The 18,726-nt window shown below is 44.7% G+C and overlaps 1 protein-coding gene across 2 annotated transcripts in view; it reads right to left on the bottom strand.

Annotated features, from left to right (window-relative positions):
* Positions 1 to 18,726, bottom strand: part of lsp1a (lymphocyte specific protein 1 a) — a 37,409-nt gene that overhangs the window by 18,010 nt on the left and 673 nt on the right. For both annotated transcript variants that reach the window (XM_056387280.1, XM_056387279.1), the window contains exons 2-3: positions 5,710 to 5,856; positions 616 to 1,003 (exon numbers count right to left, since the gene is read on the bottom strand). In XM_056387280.1, the coding sequence (XP_056243255.1) occupies positions 616 to 1,003; positions 5,710 to 5,856 (535 nt within the window). The remainder of the gene's footprint in view (positions 1 to 615; positions 1,004 to 5,709; positions 5,857 to 18,726) is intronic.

Here is an 18,726-nt window from a genome sequence, read left to right on the forward strand (position 1 = left end):
GTCTTTAATAATTTGAGACTTGACCCCCATTTGTCCCAATTGACTCGAGACTCTCTGTCTTGTCATATTACCTAACCCTTGACTCGTCGTCCTCTTCGTCCTCGTCCATGGGACTGGACTCAGAAAACTTTAAACCTGACTCAGATTTGTCTTGAACATTTTAAGACTTTACTCTGACTTGTGTCAAATGCCTCGATTTGGACTGGTCTTGACTCAAACGTGTCTCGAACGACTCAAGACTTCACTCTGGAAACTAAACTTTGTTGTGTCTCTAATAACTTGAGGCTTGACCCGGTCTGGCCTCTAATGACTTAAGACTCTGTCATATTACCTAACCCTTGACTCTGACTCCTCTGAAATGACTTGGGACTTTAGATCTGACTCAGATTTGTCTTGAACATTTAAAAGTTTGATCTCGTCTCAAATGACTTGAGGAACCGACTCCTCTCTAGTTACTCTTACACTTGACTTAGAGCTGACTGAAATGACTGAGACATGGTTTGGATTTGTCTCAAATGATGCTGAACTTGTCTCCAGTAACTCAGGACACGAGTCTGACGCTTCTTGAATTATTAAAATCTTAAACGGCTCAGTTGTTTGGTGAGGAAGCCTTACCTCTGTTTTTGGCCTTTGAATCTCCTCCCTCCTCTTGGTCATCACCTCCTCCCTCTTCCTCTTCTCCTCTTCCTCCCTCTTCGCCCTCTCGGCTCGAACCGACTCCTCCTCACGTTCCCTCTTTCTGTCCACCTCCATCCTGGCCCTGTCCGTCCCCTGCCGCTCCTGTCTCAGGAGTCGGCTGGAGGACGTGACGGAGGCCTGGACGGTCTTGGCGGGCGCAGCTTTGTTTATCGTGTCCTCCTCTTCGTCCTCGTCCTCCTCGCCGCCCTGGCTGAGCTCCTGCAGGCGCTGCTGCCTCCGTCTCTCTCTGCGCTGAGTCCAGTCGCTGAAGCCTTCGTCCTCCTCCAGAGACGGAGAGCCGCTCGGCTTCAGGTCGCTGTCGTACCTGAGGAGGAAGGGCGAGACGGGACAGGGCGGTCAGGGCGGCTTACTGACAAAGTTTGACTGATGTGAGACAGCGGCAGGTGTCACAGGTTTCATGTAACAACTACAGGTGATCTGACAGGAGGTCTGATTTTCACTGTAGGAGCGTATTTCAGCTTCTGTCCGTCAAAAGGCATTAGATGATTTTTGTAACAAGGCCTCGAGTCCTTCAGTAAACAGAGGCTTAGACCGGCTGCAGGGGGGGGGGGGGGGGGTGTCAGTCCAGGACGGACAAATAACAGTGAGCAAAGTCCGTGAACATAACCTGGAATCACGGCAAAGAATTACAGAATAAAAATGTCCATTATCGATCTTTAGATGCGTCCACACTGTGGCATATTCAGCTTGTGTGATCACAGAGTCATTAGCAGCAGAGCGCAGCAGACAGATGAATGAATGAGCAGCGTCTGGTTCAGCTGAAATAACAGCCCCGTGAAAACAGGAAATGGAGACTGGCCAGAAACACATGCAGCAATGTGTCTGGGACTCGTCTACATGTTTGGTTTGCAGAGTTTATTTAAAACATGGGCGTCAGGTTGGTCTAATATCTGCAGTTTTGTTTTATATAATGTCAGATACAAGATTACAGGGTGTTGGCTGAGATGACTCCTCCAGTCCTCTGACACCATAAGAGTAAAAATAATTTGTATTATTAATAAGATATGAATGTTTTCCATTGAAATGACAACCTACCTAGTGACCTATTGCAGTTTTGCGAGACCTAAAACTGAGACTCAGCCTGGACCTGAATCTTTACCACCCAACCCTGTTGAACCTGACCTGCATCACTGGTCCTGCCAAATATGAGACCTGACACCAACCGGAGAGCCGGGGTGATATTTGTGCTTTATTTCCAACAGGAAGTTTGGTTTAAATGACAGTCAGACTGTTAGAAACCAGTGTTGGAGAAGCAAATCTGTTTTATGATGTGACACCACTATGGTGAAAGTCCGGTTAGATTCAGGTACAGATGGTTGGTGTTGGGAAAAGATCATGAATTTGGTTAAAGTTACTTCTCGGGGTTAAGGTTACGGATCAATCAAAGAGAAACCAACGTTGACTGTTGGTTGGAAACGAATGGTGGTCTCCGGAGTCACGGTCTGATGTTTTGTTTTGTTGACCCGTCCATCCATCCAGATCCTGGATGTAGAGGCTGTACATTAACGCCCCCCATTTCCTCCATCGCTCCCAATGGACCAGAGTCGTAATTGCTACCGCTGCTCGAGGGCTTCGTAAACACGTGGAAGCTTTGGGCATTTCCTGAAACGTCTCCTTATTCCATCCATTAGTTCACCACACTAATGCATCATTGCTGAGGTGGAAAAGTTGGTTTTTCAATAAAAAACTAAACACAACGGAAAGAGACTAAGAGAAGAACCGATACGTCGCATCAATGGCGAAACAAAAACATCAGATCTGTGGAGCGAAGAGAAAACCGTAAACTTTTTTTCCACATGGTTTTCCATCGTTTGAGCTCAGACTTAACGACCTCATCTTGCTGCATCTTCCTCTTCTGCAGTGGTTTAATGGCCCCAACTGTGTAATAGTAGTGGGTTATAAATTTGCTGTACATATAGAAATTTCTTCATGAATTACATTAGAAAACCAAACCTGAACTGGACCGGAACCCAAAGCTTCACCACGATAAAAATGACCCGACATTGACCTCAAAAATCTGATTCTTTACCGGGTCGGGTTCAGGCCTGCAGTTAAATCTTTCAAACTTCCATTCAAGTGTTAACCGATTGTTGATTAATTAAACTTCTCATTAGACAGCTTTCCAGTCATTAGCACAGTGTCTCCCTCTGTTCCCCCCCTGCTGATTTTAAGTAATCAAAGTGTGTTTTGTGTTTCCAGGAGCTGGCAGAAAGGAATTCACCCAGCATTCCCCACATGATTAAAATGCCCGGCCACTCCGCCCAGCGCAGGCCCCGCTGCATGATGGGAGACTCTGCCTGATCTCTCGGCAGCTAATCAGCCTTAACGAGCCGTTCTGTTTTGTCATATCAACTTTTTCAAAACCAAACCATTATGAGCTTCAGTTTCATACCAGCAGTTACTATATAATGAGTGCATAAACATATATTATAGATTATTTTAAGACAATATTTTAACTTGATACAAACTTTCATGTTTCATTTCGCTTCACTTAAAAAACACAAACTGTGATTTTTACATTTCTGTTTTGTAGCTTTGAGCAGAGCCAGGCATTTTCTAATCTTTATGCTAAGCTAAGATAACCATGTTGTGACTCCATCTCCCCAGCTGGCACTGGACATCACTGTCACATCGGACAGACGTTAAAGTTTGTTTGGAAATGAAAATCAAGTTGACGTTAAAACACATCCCTTCGGCTGCATTTGAAGACTGATTGCGTCACAGTGATGCGACTAGGCTGTCAAACTATCCCAAGATTCATTGCGTCCCAGTAATGAAAGCGAACAACACGGACAGAGAGCGCGAGGTTTACACTTTTAAATAGACGTACTGGGTTTACCAGCTAACGGTACATCTGGTAAAAACCAAGGGCCTTAAAACCTTAAAATGTTTTTGTGAAAAAAAGTTACGCGTTGTCAAGGTTGCTAAGCGACAGGAGCCACGCTTTACAACAGTAACGGAGAAGGCCGTCTCATTTTGGTTTAGCCTAGCTATGCGGCCTCTGAATTAGGACACATCTTACATTTTTCTTCTTGTCAACAAATCCTATATATAAAAAAAAAAATACCAAAAAGTCTCCTACTAAAAACCCTGGTGTGTTTTGTTCTTTGCTGCCACTCAAATACTAATTGTATTATTGTTTTTAAAGATTTAAATCTTCTGCAGGAACCAACAGGCTTGGAGGTGAGATGTAGAAACCAAAACCTTTAAAAAAAAAACCTCTAGGATTGACCAACATCTGTACACTCAAACTTGACCTCCGACCTTCCCTGAGGCAGGAAATCATGTCACAAGTTTACCAAGAAGGGATTTCAAAACAGCATTACATCACCAACAGAAAAGCCTTTCAATTACAGAGCCCAGCGGCGGAGCTGCCTCACGCCTGAGACCAGCTGAGCCTGTGATGTGACGGAGGCGAAGGTGTTGGAGGTGCGAGCTGTAATTATGTTTCTGAGATTATAAGTCGACGGAGACGCCGCGGGCTCTGACGCGGCGGTGGTTTTCCCTCGAGATGCTCTGCAGTAAACATTCTTTGGAGGTCGCGTAATGAGAAGGCAGCTGTGTGTTGGTCTTCACATCAACACGACGGGGGAGGAAAGAGCTTGTTTGCAGCTTTTCCCAATGGAAACATTTGTTTTATGTAACCAGACGTCCGTGAGGAAACGTGAACCAGCGAGGAGGGAAAGCGACGCTGCAGCACAACAGGGAAACTTGATGACAAACTTTTAAACTCGCACTTATCACCAGAAAAAAACGAATAAAATCCAGTCACACAGTTAGCAGCTCGTACAGGAAGTGGCTGGACACGAGGTGAGAGAGTGAATAATGTTCTGCACTTAATAACTTCCTCCGTTCCCATGATCGCATGGACCAGGAATCCAGACACGCTTTGTTGTTGTATTTGCATCTTTTAGCATGAGACCTGGACCAGAACCAGAACCAGAACTAGGACCAGGACCAGGACCAGGACCAGGACCAGAACCAGAACCAGAACTAGGATCAGGATCAGGACCAGGACCAGAACCAGAACCAGAACTAGGATCAGGATCAGGACCAGGACCAAAACCAGAACCAGAACCAGAACCAGGACCAGAACCAGGACCAGAACCAGAACCAGAACTAGGACCAGGACCAGGACCAGGACCAGGATCGGGACCGGGACCGGGACCAGAACCAGAACCAGAACTAAGACCAGGACCAGGACCAGAACCAGGACCAGGACCAGAACCAGAACCAGAACCAGGACCAGGACCAGAACCAGAACTAGGATCAGGACCAGGACCAGGACCAGAACCAGAACCAGAACCAGGACCAGAACCAGAACCAGGACCAGAACCAGAACCAGAACCAGAACCAGGACCAGAACCAGGATCGGGACCAGGACCAGAACCAGAACCAGAACTAAGACCAGGACCAGAACCAGAACCAGAACCAGGACCAGGATCAGGACCAGGACCCGAACCAGAACTAGAACCAGGACCAGGACCAGGACCAGGACCAGAACCAGAATCAGAACCAGGACCAGGACCAGAACCAGGACCATAACCAGGACTAGGACCAGAACCAGAACCAGGACCAGGACTGTTCAGGCCGCAAAGACTCATTCAATAATGTCCAGTGAAATCATGTCACATCTCCAAGGTTGGAGTTTCACTTTTTACACTGAGAGTTTAGAGATCCAAAAAGCAGCTAGATCTGTGGTTCTCAAAGTGAGGTTCGGGGACCTCCAGGGGTCCTTGAGGGGGTTCCTGGGGGTCCTCAGCAAAAAGGGAGTAATTTATTTTCACTATAATTCATCAATAAAATACAGAATTAATATTTTGTTCATGGGCTTCAAACATTTTCTGTAATAAAACATCTAAAAGCATAAGTCTTATCAGATGTGGGTCTGAGTACCGGACCAGAATCCACCTTTTCATGTGGTCTGGTTGCAGAACTAAAACCTGGAACCATACCGAATAGGTCGGGTGTGAAAACCCTCTCAAAGTCTGGGTCCGGGTCTGGACTCACATGTTCTCCTCTGTTGGCGTCCCGTTCTCCGGCGACGACTCTCCGGGCGTCGAGCCGCTGTTCCTCCGGCGTGAAGCCTCCCGGGCTCTTCGGCGACGCTCCCTCTCCGCCTCCTCGGCGTCCTCGATGCTCCTCTGAGCCGTCAGCCTGGAGGGGAGGGGAGGGGAGGGGGGACACGCCGTGGTTAACGAAGGGGTGAAGCAACAAAAAAGAGTTTGTTTATTCCAAGTCTGTACTGAAGTAAAATTCAACTGTTTTACTGGATTACTGTCATTCGCCTTCATTTTCATAAATACTGTTTATACCCAAGACTTCCATCCATTTTCCATTCTTCCAGTTCTCCCCTACTTCCATACTGACAAACAACCTACTACTGATCAGAATGATTATTCTCTGTTTGATATAACTGGGCCTTCAGATAATAATCTTCATTATCGATGAACCTGGCAATCTTCTCAATCAATCATCTTCAAATATCTTGTTTTGTGAACAGTCCAGAACCACAAAATATCTAATTTACATCGATATAAAACAGAGAAAAATCCGACGGTAAAAATGTTTCGGATACCAAGCGCCAACCTCCGGGCTGAGAAATGAAGTGCAGTTCCTCTAACGACCACTAGAGTCTGGCTCCAACAGTGAGTCAGTCCCCATAGACTCCCATGTTAAAATGTCCAACTTTACAGCAGAAATAAACATGTTTACAGCCTGGTACAAAAACTGTTTTGGTCTCTAGAGATAATTTCCTCCTTCATGACACCTGTTTATATAACTCACCTGTTTATATAACTCACCTGTTTACATTTTATTAAGGACTAAAGTTTTGGAGAATTGAGGGCGTGGCCTCTTTGAGTGACAGGTGGGTGAGCAACAAACAGACATGAATCCACATCTCAGCTCCACACACACCCCCTCCTCTTTGACCATTTTTGGATCAGCTAGGAGTTATAGGCGAAGTCAGACACTGCCAAGATGGCGACGGTGGAGCAGCTCACTCTGAGCTTCAAAACGACTCTATAGGTGCCACCATGGAGGCTACAACCATCTTTATTTACAGTCTATGGTGGATTGACCTTTTCTTCTTTCAGCGCTATAATAATGAGAGGAAAACCCTCATATCTGTAATTCTGTGGATGAAATCAGTGACAATCCTCAAACAGAAAATCCCCCACGTTGCTGAAAACTTACAGAACTAATCACTTAAACTCTGGACTTTTCCATGTGAAACTGCTCCACACAGATGACTTCCTTCAGCACTGGTGGTTAGGAAACAATAAAAGCCTTAAATGAGAAACATTCATCCTGTAACCGACGACACAGATCCCTGACTCATCGTCGTCTCTCAGGCCTCCCGAACAAAAGCGTGTGTGAAGCCGTTGAAGAGGCTGAGCTCCGGCCAGACCGACATCTGCCGAGCCTCGGAAGAGAAGTGACACTGGGCTGTTTATGTGCAGGATAAACACATGTGCTCCTCACCTCGTGTCGCCATTACATCACTGTATTTATTACAAACACCGTTAATCTTTATTTATCCACAGACGACGAGCCAAACGTGAACGCGCCCTGATTTACACCGACACTGGAAGCTTTGGTCCTCAGTCGTAAGTGGAGACGTGACTCTTGTTGCACATTTTCATTGTTTGTTTTATTCTGGACAGATAAGACTCTTAAATAAGTGATATAGAAAAATGAAAAAACAACTTTTAGATCTATAAATTTGGTTTGGTTTAAACATCCCTGATTGGACGGTTTTCCACCAGTGGGTAGAATTTGTTTTGGTGGGTTCTGATAATTTGTGGGATTTTTTTCCCCCACATGTAAATGTAAAATATATATATATATATATATAGAATTTCCATATATGATATAAATGTACATATAAAATAAAAACACTTACGTAAAAGTTATAAATGAAAGCTATTAGAAATTGGAACAATTTCATATATTGACATTTATGTCTAGCCCATACAAATCTGTAAGTTTATGTATATTAAATTATTCAAATTTCTACAAGGTTTCATATAGAATTTTTACACATTTTAATTTATATGTACATATCTATCTTTTGCGTACGGGAAAATACATCAACTTTTTTTCCTTTTGCAGTTATTATTCTGACTTCAGTCTTTAAAGTTTAGTTTAGTTAAAGTTTAATGTTTATTGAAACATTATCTAAAAGACTTTTATTTATTTATGCTTTGTAACTGTGGTTTGGAGTTCACCTAATTCCATAAAACTCATCTCATCTGGAAAAACTGCGTCCGGATTAAAGATCATCACTGAGACCTTTGTTTAAACTTGTTGGATGTAGAAATGTTTCTTCTGTTTCGTTTGCATGAGGACAAACGTGAACACGAGAGAAGAAGTCTGCCAGCGTGAAAACCTACGTAGATTTTTGATCACCATGGTAACCAGAGCCGATCCAGGGCAGGTTAAAATCTTGTCAACAGCCCGACCACAGACCAATCAGATCGCTTTGTTTACAATTAACAATAAAGAGTGACAGATATTTTTTATAAATCAGTGGAATCATTTTTGCAGTTTCAGACTTTCCACTCAGTAAATAAAGACGTGATTATAGCTGCACTAAACCCTCTGTTGTCTTTTATTAGAAACATCATCCACACACTGTTAAATATTCCCCATGATTATAAATAAACATTTCAGTCACATATGAACTAATTTTCCTCTTCATCTCTGCTCTGGCAGCACAAACAGTCATTTATTTAACTTTTTATGTGCATCACATGTTCATAATTACCACCAATTCACTAATTACCGGACTCATTTATGTCCTTAGCCTCACTTTAATATTTGGAAATGATTTCTAGTGTTTCTGCAGCTTCTTAGTCTGGTCATGTGATCTTATTGTTTCCATAGAAACAGTTAATAACCAGCTTTGTGATACTGGTGATCAGAGACAGCCGATGTGAGGCTCAGTGACGATCCAGAAGTTAAACCTGGTCCTGGTCTGTGTTGATGTGGGTCCTGTTCCAGCCTCTGGAGGACTAACGGGTCAATAAGCTCCATGTGGTCGCTCAGGTATCGAGTTACTAAACTCACAATTTGGCTTCTGGGTCACTAATAGACCCCTAATGGCTCCCGGCATGCATCTGTTCCTCGTCCCTCCGCGCTCTCTAACAGACGGGACTCACTGTGACCTCTGACCCCTCAGCATCATCACAGATTTTCACAGCTTTTATGCAGTTACGAGCTGCAGCGTCACCTCCTCCCGGACTCCCCCGTCCTTCCTTCGGCAGATACAAGAACAAACTCCAGCTCCTCTTTGTTCTCAGCGCTGCTTTGGTTTTACACTCCGGAACAAAAGTTCTGTTCAGCGATGATGAAATTCGTCCTCAGGAGTGTTTTGGTTTCAGCGTCAGCATGTTTTCTGTTCATCTCCTGCACCTTTTCACCTCCCTCCATTACTCTAGCTAGTTCTTCAGCTTCAGCTTTTTCCTATCGTTTCTTCTTCTTGGTTGTTTTTCTAAATAAATGCAAAAATAATCAGTCTAAATATTAACTGGACTTATACAGAACTTGTCTGGTCTTCTTGATCACTCAAAGAGCTTTACACTACATGCCACATTCACACACACACAGTTCAGTATCTGGAAGGAAACCGGGGATCGAACCATCGACCTTCTGATTAGCGGACGAGCCGCTCTACTTCCTGAGCCGCAGCCGCCTCACAAACTCTGATGTCAGTGTGGAAACGACCAACAATTCAAAAGGTGCAACTGTTTGAAATGCAGGTTTAATTTCTGCAGCTGGAGGAGACTGAGTTAAAGGTTAAAGGTCAAAGGTGTGATCCATCCACACAGTGCTGGATCGAGGTTGCGTCACGTTTTCCACCTATGCAGTCTTTGAAAAAACGACTCTACGGCGAGTAAACAAAAGACTTAACGAGGCTACGACCAATGTTGCTAAAAAGCCAGATGTTTCCGCCTCACATGGCGCCTGCACGCCATTTAAACGTGATTCCCGGCCTTTGCCACGACATAACAAACAGGCCGACGGAGCGCAGCCATTTTCCACACCTACAGGAATCAGCGAAAATATCTGCAACTACATTAGCCCTGCAGGCGTCAGCATCAGATTCACTTCCTCCTCTCCGTGCTTCCTGTGGGCAGGCGAGGACGAGCGGACAGGAAGTGAGTGAGGGGGCAGAGGTGGAGAGGCCGGTGCACATCTGGATGTGTGGTGTTTCTCTGATGTGACCCAGAAAAACTCTGATAGATAGAGGCCGGGTGGAGCCAAGTGTTTGTGTTGGAGATGTGTGGAGCAGCAGTCACTGTGTCAGTTGACTTTCAGAATAAAAGCCTTTCCTCTGGTATTTAAGTAACTACACTTAGACCTACGAATTCAATGCTTATGCCACTCCCCACACATCCAGTGAGAATCTGAGCTCACAATGTGAAGCGAAAATGAATACGAATAAAACATTATCCATTTATAGTTATTAGCCAGTTTCATTGACTGTGTTTATGTTTTTGCAGACTACAGTTATTTGTAACATATTTATGCATCAGATTCTTCCAGATCTGCTGTTTATTTTGAAGTTTTTAAGTATTTTGAATTTTTACATGAGTGAGCAGTAATGTAGGCTAACCGTCAAAAAGTTGCCTAACACTTGGATTAGATGTGGAAATGTTCCTGTATTGACGAGGAGAAAGTGTGACGATGGATTCATGGGGGAAATGAAATGAGAAATGAATAAAGCACCATGAATATCTGTTGTTATTTCCATCTTACTTAACTTGTGACCTTAAACCAGCCGTGAGCATGTGGAGGACGGTGTGAGCCCCGACAGTGGAGCGGAGGCGGTGTATGAGAACCGGCGCTGGTTCCTGGTCTCTCAGTTTATTCTGAGTCGTCATAGAGAGCAGGGGTGTTGAAATCTGTTTGAGTTAAACTCTGCCTCCTCTGCCCTCTCATTACGTCTCCTTTCTGTAATCAGCGCTGTGGGATTCAGTCATACCTGGCACCGGCTCAAACATCTGATTCGGACCAAATGATTAATCCCCTCTCTGAGTGATTTTAAAGTGCTGGGATTACCGGCAGCTTTACTTCCTCCTTCTCATCCTGTGTTTTATCAAAACCAAGTCTTTTTCTTTTTTCTTTCTCCTCCTCGTGTCGTCTAATCATCGCAGCAGGGCAGAAATCTGGCCTGGACTGTGTCGGGGTTACGTTGCCTCTCCAGACAATTGCAACAACATGCACTGAACACTTTCTCTCTCTTGTCAGCGGTTGGGCGTCGAGCAGGTTTTTCTGTTGTTCCTCAGTTTTGTTGTTTCTCTGTAAACTGACACCAGAGGCAAGACTGAGCACGCTGCCTCCCCGAACGTCTCCTCAGACAGCGGCCGACACCAAGTGTCCTTCAGCCCCGGAGGTCGGTGTGACTGACAGGAGACACACCTGAGCTCTGAGCTCAACATGAGGGAGCAATGGGTTATAAACAGAAAAGTGTTTCCTGTGGATATTTAAAAACTCTTTAAAAATCTTTTTGCTTTCTGAAATAAGAAAAAAAAAGTTTTTAAATCGGATTTTGTAGCTGTGTTTTATCAGTGAAGCTACATCTCACAATGACTGTGACCAATGGACAAGAGGAAGGAGAAAACTGAACGCAAAACAGAAAAACAAAGATTTTTGTAAACTAGACAAGTTATTATTTAGCATTTATTTTTACAGATATTACGTATGCGATGCGAGTCAAGAATATAGTGGGAATGGACATTTTTGCATCTTATTTTCACTGAAGAAAAAACGATTTTGATATTGCACTTTGGCCACATTGCGATTTTGTTTCACTGCCCCCAGGTGGCCAAAGAAAGTTACTGCAGGGTTATAAATAATTTTTATTTTCCTCTTACAGTTACCTGACACCCTGAAAATGTATTTGCATCTTAACAAAAGATTACCTATGACTGATGCTCAGTTCTAGTCTCATACTTCTACACCTGTTGAACAGACAAGCTCCAACATGTAAATCTGACAGACCTGGATTTGTTGGTAGGTGGATTTTCTCTCTTGTGATGGATGACAACAGTTTCTCTGCCAAAAAAACAACTGCAGCTTCCAATGAATTAATAGATTTGCTGCTTTCTTTGTGTCAGTTGATCATAATAAACTCAGTATCTTTCGGTCAAAACGAGTAATTCGAAGACGTCAGAGAAACTAATATCCATCTTCTCGTCCGACTCTGGAGAGCACGACATGATACGTGATAAATGAGCTCCCACAACGTTGGACTGTTTCTTTAAGCAACAAACAAGTTCTCCAGTGTTTTGGAGACACAGCTGGTTGCTAACAGATTTGTGGCACAAGATTTTATGAAAGAAAAAGAAGCCCTCAGTTCTGTGATCACCGAAATTAGAAGCAACCGACAGCTACAACCAGAAACACGACACACATCCCCACAAACCAGATGAAAGCTGCACCACCTGCCAACAGAGCCACTAAACCACACAGTGCTGGTCTCTATCTGCCCGCACTTGTCCCGGGCTTTAACTTTATTGTCCGGCAACGTTTCACCGGAACGAGGCTGAAAGAGGGAGCCGTCCTCTGTGAGGAGGAAAGAAGCGGCTGAAAGCATTAAACCCTCATCTGCTCTTTTGTAAGCACACATGCTGTCATCGGCTGGATGAGTCGGCTGAATGACACAATAATAACACGGTTTCCTTTCAGCCTGAAAGCCAGCCAGGCTCCGCGGGACAGACGAGGACGGTGGGAAGACGTTTGTGAGATGAAGTCACTGTTGTGTTGAGACAAGTCGGGGCGGCGGAGGGCACTGAATCACTGACACGACAACTGAGAGACGCCACTTCCCAGAAAAAAAAAAAAACTGAGTGGAGTCACCAGACGAGTTGTGAGGAAGGAGCCGGGGGCTTCAACCTGCTCAGAGTCAAACTGCTGCTTGTTGAATATGATTCACACTGACTGATTTATCACAGCTGCTGCGACGTCCCCGCCACTGAACAGTAGGTTGGAAATGGACGTTAACTTTATCACTTCACTCTGAGGAGTCTGCACCAAACACCTTGAGATAAGTCTGAGTTAAAGTTTTCATTAACAAAAAATAGTTGCCCTTAAATCTTCTCTGTAAGGTTTATTTAAAATGTTCACTTAATTATTTAAGGTTTTCTCCTCATCTTATCTTAAGGTTATACTTAAGGAGTCACTTAAAGTCAGTTCAACCTTAGTGACCAAAGTAAGGAAAAAAAATTAAGGTGCCTTCGACTTTATGGTCGAGTAATAAATGAAGAAAATGAAAGTTTGAAAATCGACATTAACTTTATCACATCGGTCCAAACATGAGCCAGTTGCTCAAAACACCTTAAAAGAAGTCGAAGTTAAGGTTCCTTCAAATAAAAACAGTTGCCCAAACACCCTTAAATCTTCTCCTCAAGCTTCACTTAAAACGTGCACGTAAGTATTTCAGGTTTTTTCCTTATCTTAGTTTTATAGTCAAGCAATCCCTTGAAGTCAGTTAAACCGTTGCACAAAAGACCTTAGCGACCAAAATAAGGATAAAAAACTAAAGGCGCCTCCGACTCCGTCCTTAACGAAGAGGAACTGACTTTTCATCACGGTAACTTCATGATTCGTCCGAGCGTCTACAGTTGGATCCGTCCACTTTCCGCAGCTTAATGATCGCTTTACGGTTTTATGCCAAATGGTACTTCCAGTCAGGTATAGCGCTAATGGCAGCAAATCAACGGTCTCCGTGGAAACAGTAGAGTTTTACCGCTGTAAAATCTCTTTCACTGCTGCAAATGCCTCAACTTTTTTCCTTAACTAAGGAAACCTTTTTAAGAGATTCTGTGCAACACCTTCAGTAACTCCCTCAGCTGAGGAGAAATTCAACCTTAGGAGTCAGACTGAAGTAGAAAACTTAAGGTGTTTTGTGCAGCAGCAGCAGCAGAGTGAGCTGTTTAGTAGCGAGGTTATGTCAAGGTTAGCACAACAATAACGACGTCATATTATGTTTCTGGGACTTTCTGTATGATTTTACACATCTCAGACATTTTACATGGACGTCGTCACTGCAGCTCTTTGAGGAAACACACAAACCGTCCAGAGCAACAGCCTGCTGGACTCATGCTGGATCCGTTACGCATGATGTGTCGATTCCAGGCGCCAATTTGCCGTAAAGCTTCCAAGGCTTCGGATACAGTTTACTCCCGGACTACCGGCCCAAATCTGGCAGCCATATGTGGACCAGAGCTGGCTCACATTTGATGCTCCGCAGCCAGAACAGAGCCGGCTGTGCCGGCACTGAGCCACGTACCTGACAGCTTGTTTTATTACCAGACATCTGACTTTAAATGTAAATGTCCACAATAAGATATCTGCTTTAGTTTTTTAATAACACATACTCCTGAACTGAATGTTTTAAGGTGCCCAGACCTGGATCATGTGTCAAAACGACTTCTTCCCCTCATCTCTGACTTTCAGACATTTTAATCAGACGCCGCTTTGTTCCCTGATCGGGGACAGAAGAAGAAAGTCCTGGACGCTGCAGAGACCAGCATGCAGTCACACACCAGTTGTCAAGGCCAGAAGTCCAACAAACCCCCCTGAGACCCGCAGCAGACAGTAAACACCATGTTATGGCTGCACGTCTGGGTGTCTGCCCCCCCCCCCGATCCCTGAAGTTTGAGTGGCCTGTTTGCTGTGAGGATTTTACTGGAAGGACGGGGGAAGAAACGTGCAGCCGGAGTCAGCAATAAAACAAACAAACACGTCGGACATGTTGGATGAAGTTTAAAAGACGTGGACGCCGAGGAGCGAGCGAGCGCAGCATCAGACTCTTGTATTTGTCCAGTGTGAACCTAAACAAACCCAAATCCACAAACACGCAGCGAGGGGCATCCCTCTTCGATACCAGAGAAAATAAACCCAGTGTGTGATTTGCATCTGAAGATCTACTCTCGTCTTTAAAATGGCCAAAAATGACAAGCGGCAAAAGAACAACCAAGAGAGCGAAGGTGAAGAGGCCGGAGTCCTGAAAGTTTCCCGGAGTCCAGAGGAGCTGGGAAAGTATTCAGCAAAGAGCGGAACATGTTTGTGATGTAGCTGCCACGTCAGTCACTCCTTTAAATCACTTCATTTAATCCTGTTCATTAAATCAGCGACACTGAAATTACAGAGGGAGCTACTCGTTAGCACATCTGATAATTAGCCCACATGAGAACCTGTACTACCTATGGAAAACTACTTTAATACTGCGACTTCATGTACTCGTTGAAATATATTCAGGATGGCCGCCATATTGTTTTCAGGTTGTACGCCTGTCACATTCTGGTGGACGCGATATCGCAAGAAATCCTCAAAGGAATTTCTTCTAATTTGGCTCAAACATTCATTTGGACTCAAGGACGAACTGATTCGGTTTTCGTGATCAAAGGTCAAAGATCAAAGGTCTGTGTGACCTCACAAAATTTCACACAAATGGTTCATATTGTATATGACTCCGGATAAACAGGGATGTGATGTGAAACTGTGGCGGAGGGATACGACCGCGAGGAGGTGACTAGTTTTTTTAAGGTACGTTTTGGCCGTTATTATTTAGAAACAGGAAATGTTTCTAGTGTGGGAAAGAAGTCCTGCCAGCCGAGCATCTGCGCCCACGCCGTACGCACCCTAACCACTCAGCCCCCCCACCCACCCACCCATCCACCCCCCCAACCCCCCGCTCCTGTTCTGCGTCTCTCTGTCACAGTATTATTATTATATTAACATTTAACTTCATTCGGAGGCAGGGGCTCCTCCTGACCTCCAGGGCCCCGGGGGCCGGAGCCCGGTGGACCCGTTCAGTTGATCCATCCATGAGAACGACAGAGAAGAAAACAAACAAACAAACACTGAAGAATCCGACTCTGAGGAAATTCAGTCTCTCTCTCATATTTTCCCTCTGTGGGTGAGTTACCCCCCCCCCCCCCCCCCCCCCCCCCCCGGTGATGACGACATCATATCTGCTCCTATCTATGTTATTGTGTCCGTCAGACCGACTCCTCGTCAACACCATCGCCCTCCAGCTGACTTCACTCCACCCCCCCCCCAAGTCTCTCTCATCATAATGCTAATTAAAGAATAAGTGTTTGTCTCGGCTGTAAACGGAGAACAGGTCCGTCTCTCTCTGTGACTCACTGATGTGTTTTTAAACGCAGCAGCGGAGGACTCAGACATATCTGCGATACACTGCTCTTGTTAGCGGGAGACATCGAGTCCTTTTCACGGGATCATGGGAACGTCAACAGACTTATATTTAAACGATATTTTCAGTTGGTTTTTCCTGAAGGTTTTTCCTTGCAAACAATATATTTATACATTTATACATTTATACGCACCAGACAGAGAAAAACATGCGCAACGGTACATCAGCCCTGTGTTTCTACTGTTCGAACATCAGGACAAGATCGAAATAAACCTGTTAAATCTCAAACTTAATGCAGAACATCGAGAGCAGTCAAACAAGAGCCTGTTGGTCCGACCCGGCAGAGTCCGGACCAGGTCTGGTTCGGCTCCCCGGCAGCTTCAACATCACGTCATCGAACTGAAGTCGATGTTCACCGAGGTCAGAGATAAAAACCCGTCATCTGCTCGCAGAGATACGACCCCTGGAAACAGGAAACCAGACTCTGTTTACCTTCCCTCTGTTCATTTAATACAGACAACCTGCGGAGGGAGGGGTGTGTGTGTGTGTGTGTGTGTGTGTGTGTGTGTGTGTGTTTGTTGGGGGGGTGGGGGGTGGGGTCAATGCCCCCGTCACTCATCATCTAACTCCACTCTCCCCCCAAAAAAACATTCCTCGGTGTCTTATCTCCTCGTATTGTAAACACAGGGAGAAGCCCCCCCCCCCCGTATGGTGTGTGTGTGGGATTCAGGGGTCAGAGGTCAGTTTGTTTTGAAGCAGGTATGCCTCCTGGATGACATCACCACTGGGGGGCTGATTAAAAACAGATCGCCTGCGATGAGCGGCCTGATGGTACCAATATTTTCAAAATAAAAGCAGGTGGTGCAAGAAAAGTCAAAAAGCTAACAAGCCTGATTTGAGAGCATCACTGTGTGTGTGTGTGTGTTTGCCTCCAACACACACTCCTCCTCCTCCTGGTCTCTTACTGCACCCACCTAACCCACAGCCTTGTCCTCCAGCTGTGTCCCCTCCACCTCCAAAACATCTGGACTGAAAATCATCACATCTTAAAAAAATAAATGACAGCAGCTTGTTTATGAAGCAGAATTCAGACTAACAAAAACCTCCAGGATGAGTCTGAACTCCTTCACAGCCAAACACTTGAACGCATCACGCTGCCTGTCAGAGCGGATGATGGATGTAAAACAGTTTAGCCGAGATGCCGCCGTGGTGCCAGTGTTTTTGGAGCCGGCGATGTCAGCTGCTCCGAGAACGAGCAGACTGAATCACGGCGTGGCGCCGCCTCCTCCGGCTGTTACGTGCTTCAGAAAACATCACGCTCACCGTGACTCAGAGGTTTACTCTGATCTGAACACCTGCAGACTCACAGACACAAACACATGCAGCAGCTTCCTGAGTCGCCGCCGACAGCAGGACGGATTTCTGTTTCCGCTCACAGACTCAAACACTCGTCAAGTGTATGAAAGTTATTCATTATTCTAGAGTTTCATTCATTCAAGCAGGTTGAGTTGCTGCATCTTGGAATAATGAAATTATATTTTGTTGTGAACAAATATAATGACAATACAAGTGAAGTGAAGTGAATTAAAGTCGACATTTTGACAGAAGTTTGGCAGAAAGTAGAAGCGATTTTTCATAGAGAAGTCCACAAAACAGTGAACGTTCAGTGTTTCCAATGAGCGAAGTGATGTGAATAAATCTGGGTTTTCTCCTCTCGCGATATCGTTCCAATTAAACTAGACGGCAGATTTCCAGCGTCTGCTCATTGTTGGGACGATTGGATCCATCGGGCAGCCGCCACGTATCAGGGATTTATTTGTGGGGGGTTAATAGTCTGCAACGTTTTTGGAATAAAAAAAAACATCGACATGTGACTTAAACGCAGAAAAAGTTTTTCCATTTCACTTTTGCAAATTGCTTTATCAAATCATCTGAAAAAAAATCATCTCATGCGAGCGTATATTTTTTAATTTGTGTGTTTCGATCAGTTTTTTTAGTCAATTTCTAACTGGGAATTAAGAAATTTTAATGGAAACATTATGACATTTAATATGAGCCAGAAAAGGCCAAGACACCGTGAGCTGGACTGATCTGTCCTCTCCTCGGTGAGTCGACTCTGCTGGACCACCTCCACCACACTGGTCCGACGGAGAAGTTTCCAAAGACATGAACTCTTGAGTCTAAACCCCTGAGGAAAAGAGAGGATCCAGAGTGTGGAGGACCCGAACAGATCCAACACAAAGCTCATTGTGTTCATGGTTACGACTGATGGGAAACATCATCTCTTCCTTTCTGTGATCACTGCAGTCCGAGTCCAGTTACACTGGAAAACTGACACTGGATGAAAAACCCACGTCTTCCCCAGAGGACAGGACGTGCCGCCGCCCGTAAGCACCCGAAAACAAACAAAAGACTCAGGTGACCTCTGACCTCCGTCACAGGTCGTCGACACCACTTCCCCTCTCAGTGAAACGGAGAAGCCTCAGGCGTCCAGCTTCGTCCCACTTCACCTCCAAGTTTCCTGCCTTGATTTCACTCATTCGGCCAAATTTATTAATCAAACTTGCGACGGTGTTTGAAAAATGAAAATCAATAGAGATAATTGAGAAAAACCGATTTCTAATATTGTTTCTTTGTTATGATTAATTAACGTGAGAGGAGGTGAGTCCATTTAAAAACCCCCCAAATCCTCCCAAAACCCTGCGTGACCCAAAACACTCCCAGTAATCCCACTGTTCCCATTTAGAGCCGTGTTTACCACACACACACAAAATGGTAATATAAAAAAAACACACACACACGCACACACACACACGCACACACACACACACACACACACGCACACATGAAAACAATCC

Source organism: Seriola aureovittata, chromosome 10, assembly GCF_021018895.1.
Source record: "Seriola aureovittata isolate HTS-2021-v1 ecotype China chromosome 10, ASM2101889v1, whole genome shotgun sequence".
In the NCBI taxonomy this organism is placed as follows: Eukaryota; Metazoa; Chordata; class Actinopteri; order Carangiformes; family Carangidae; genus Seriola; species Seriola aureovittata.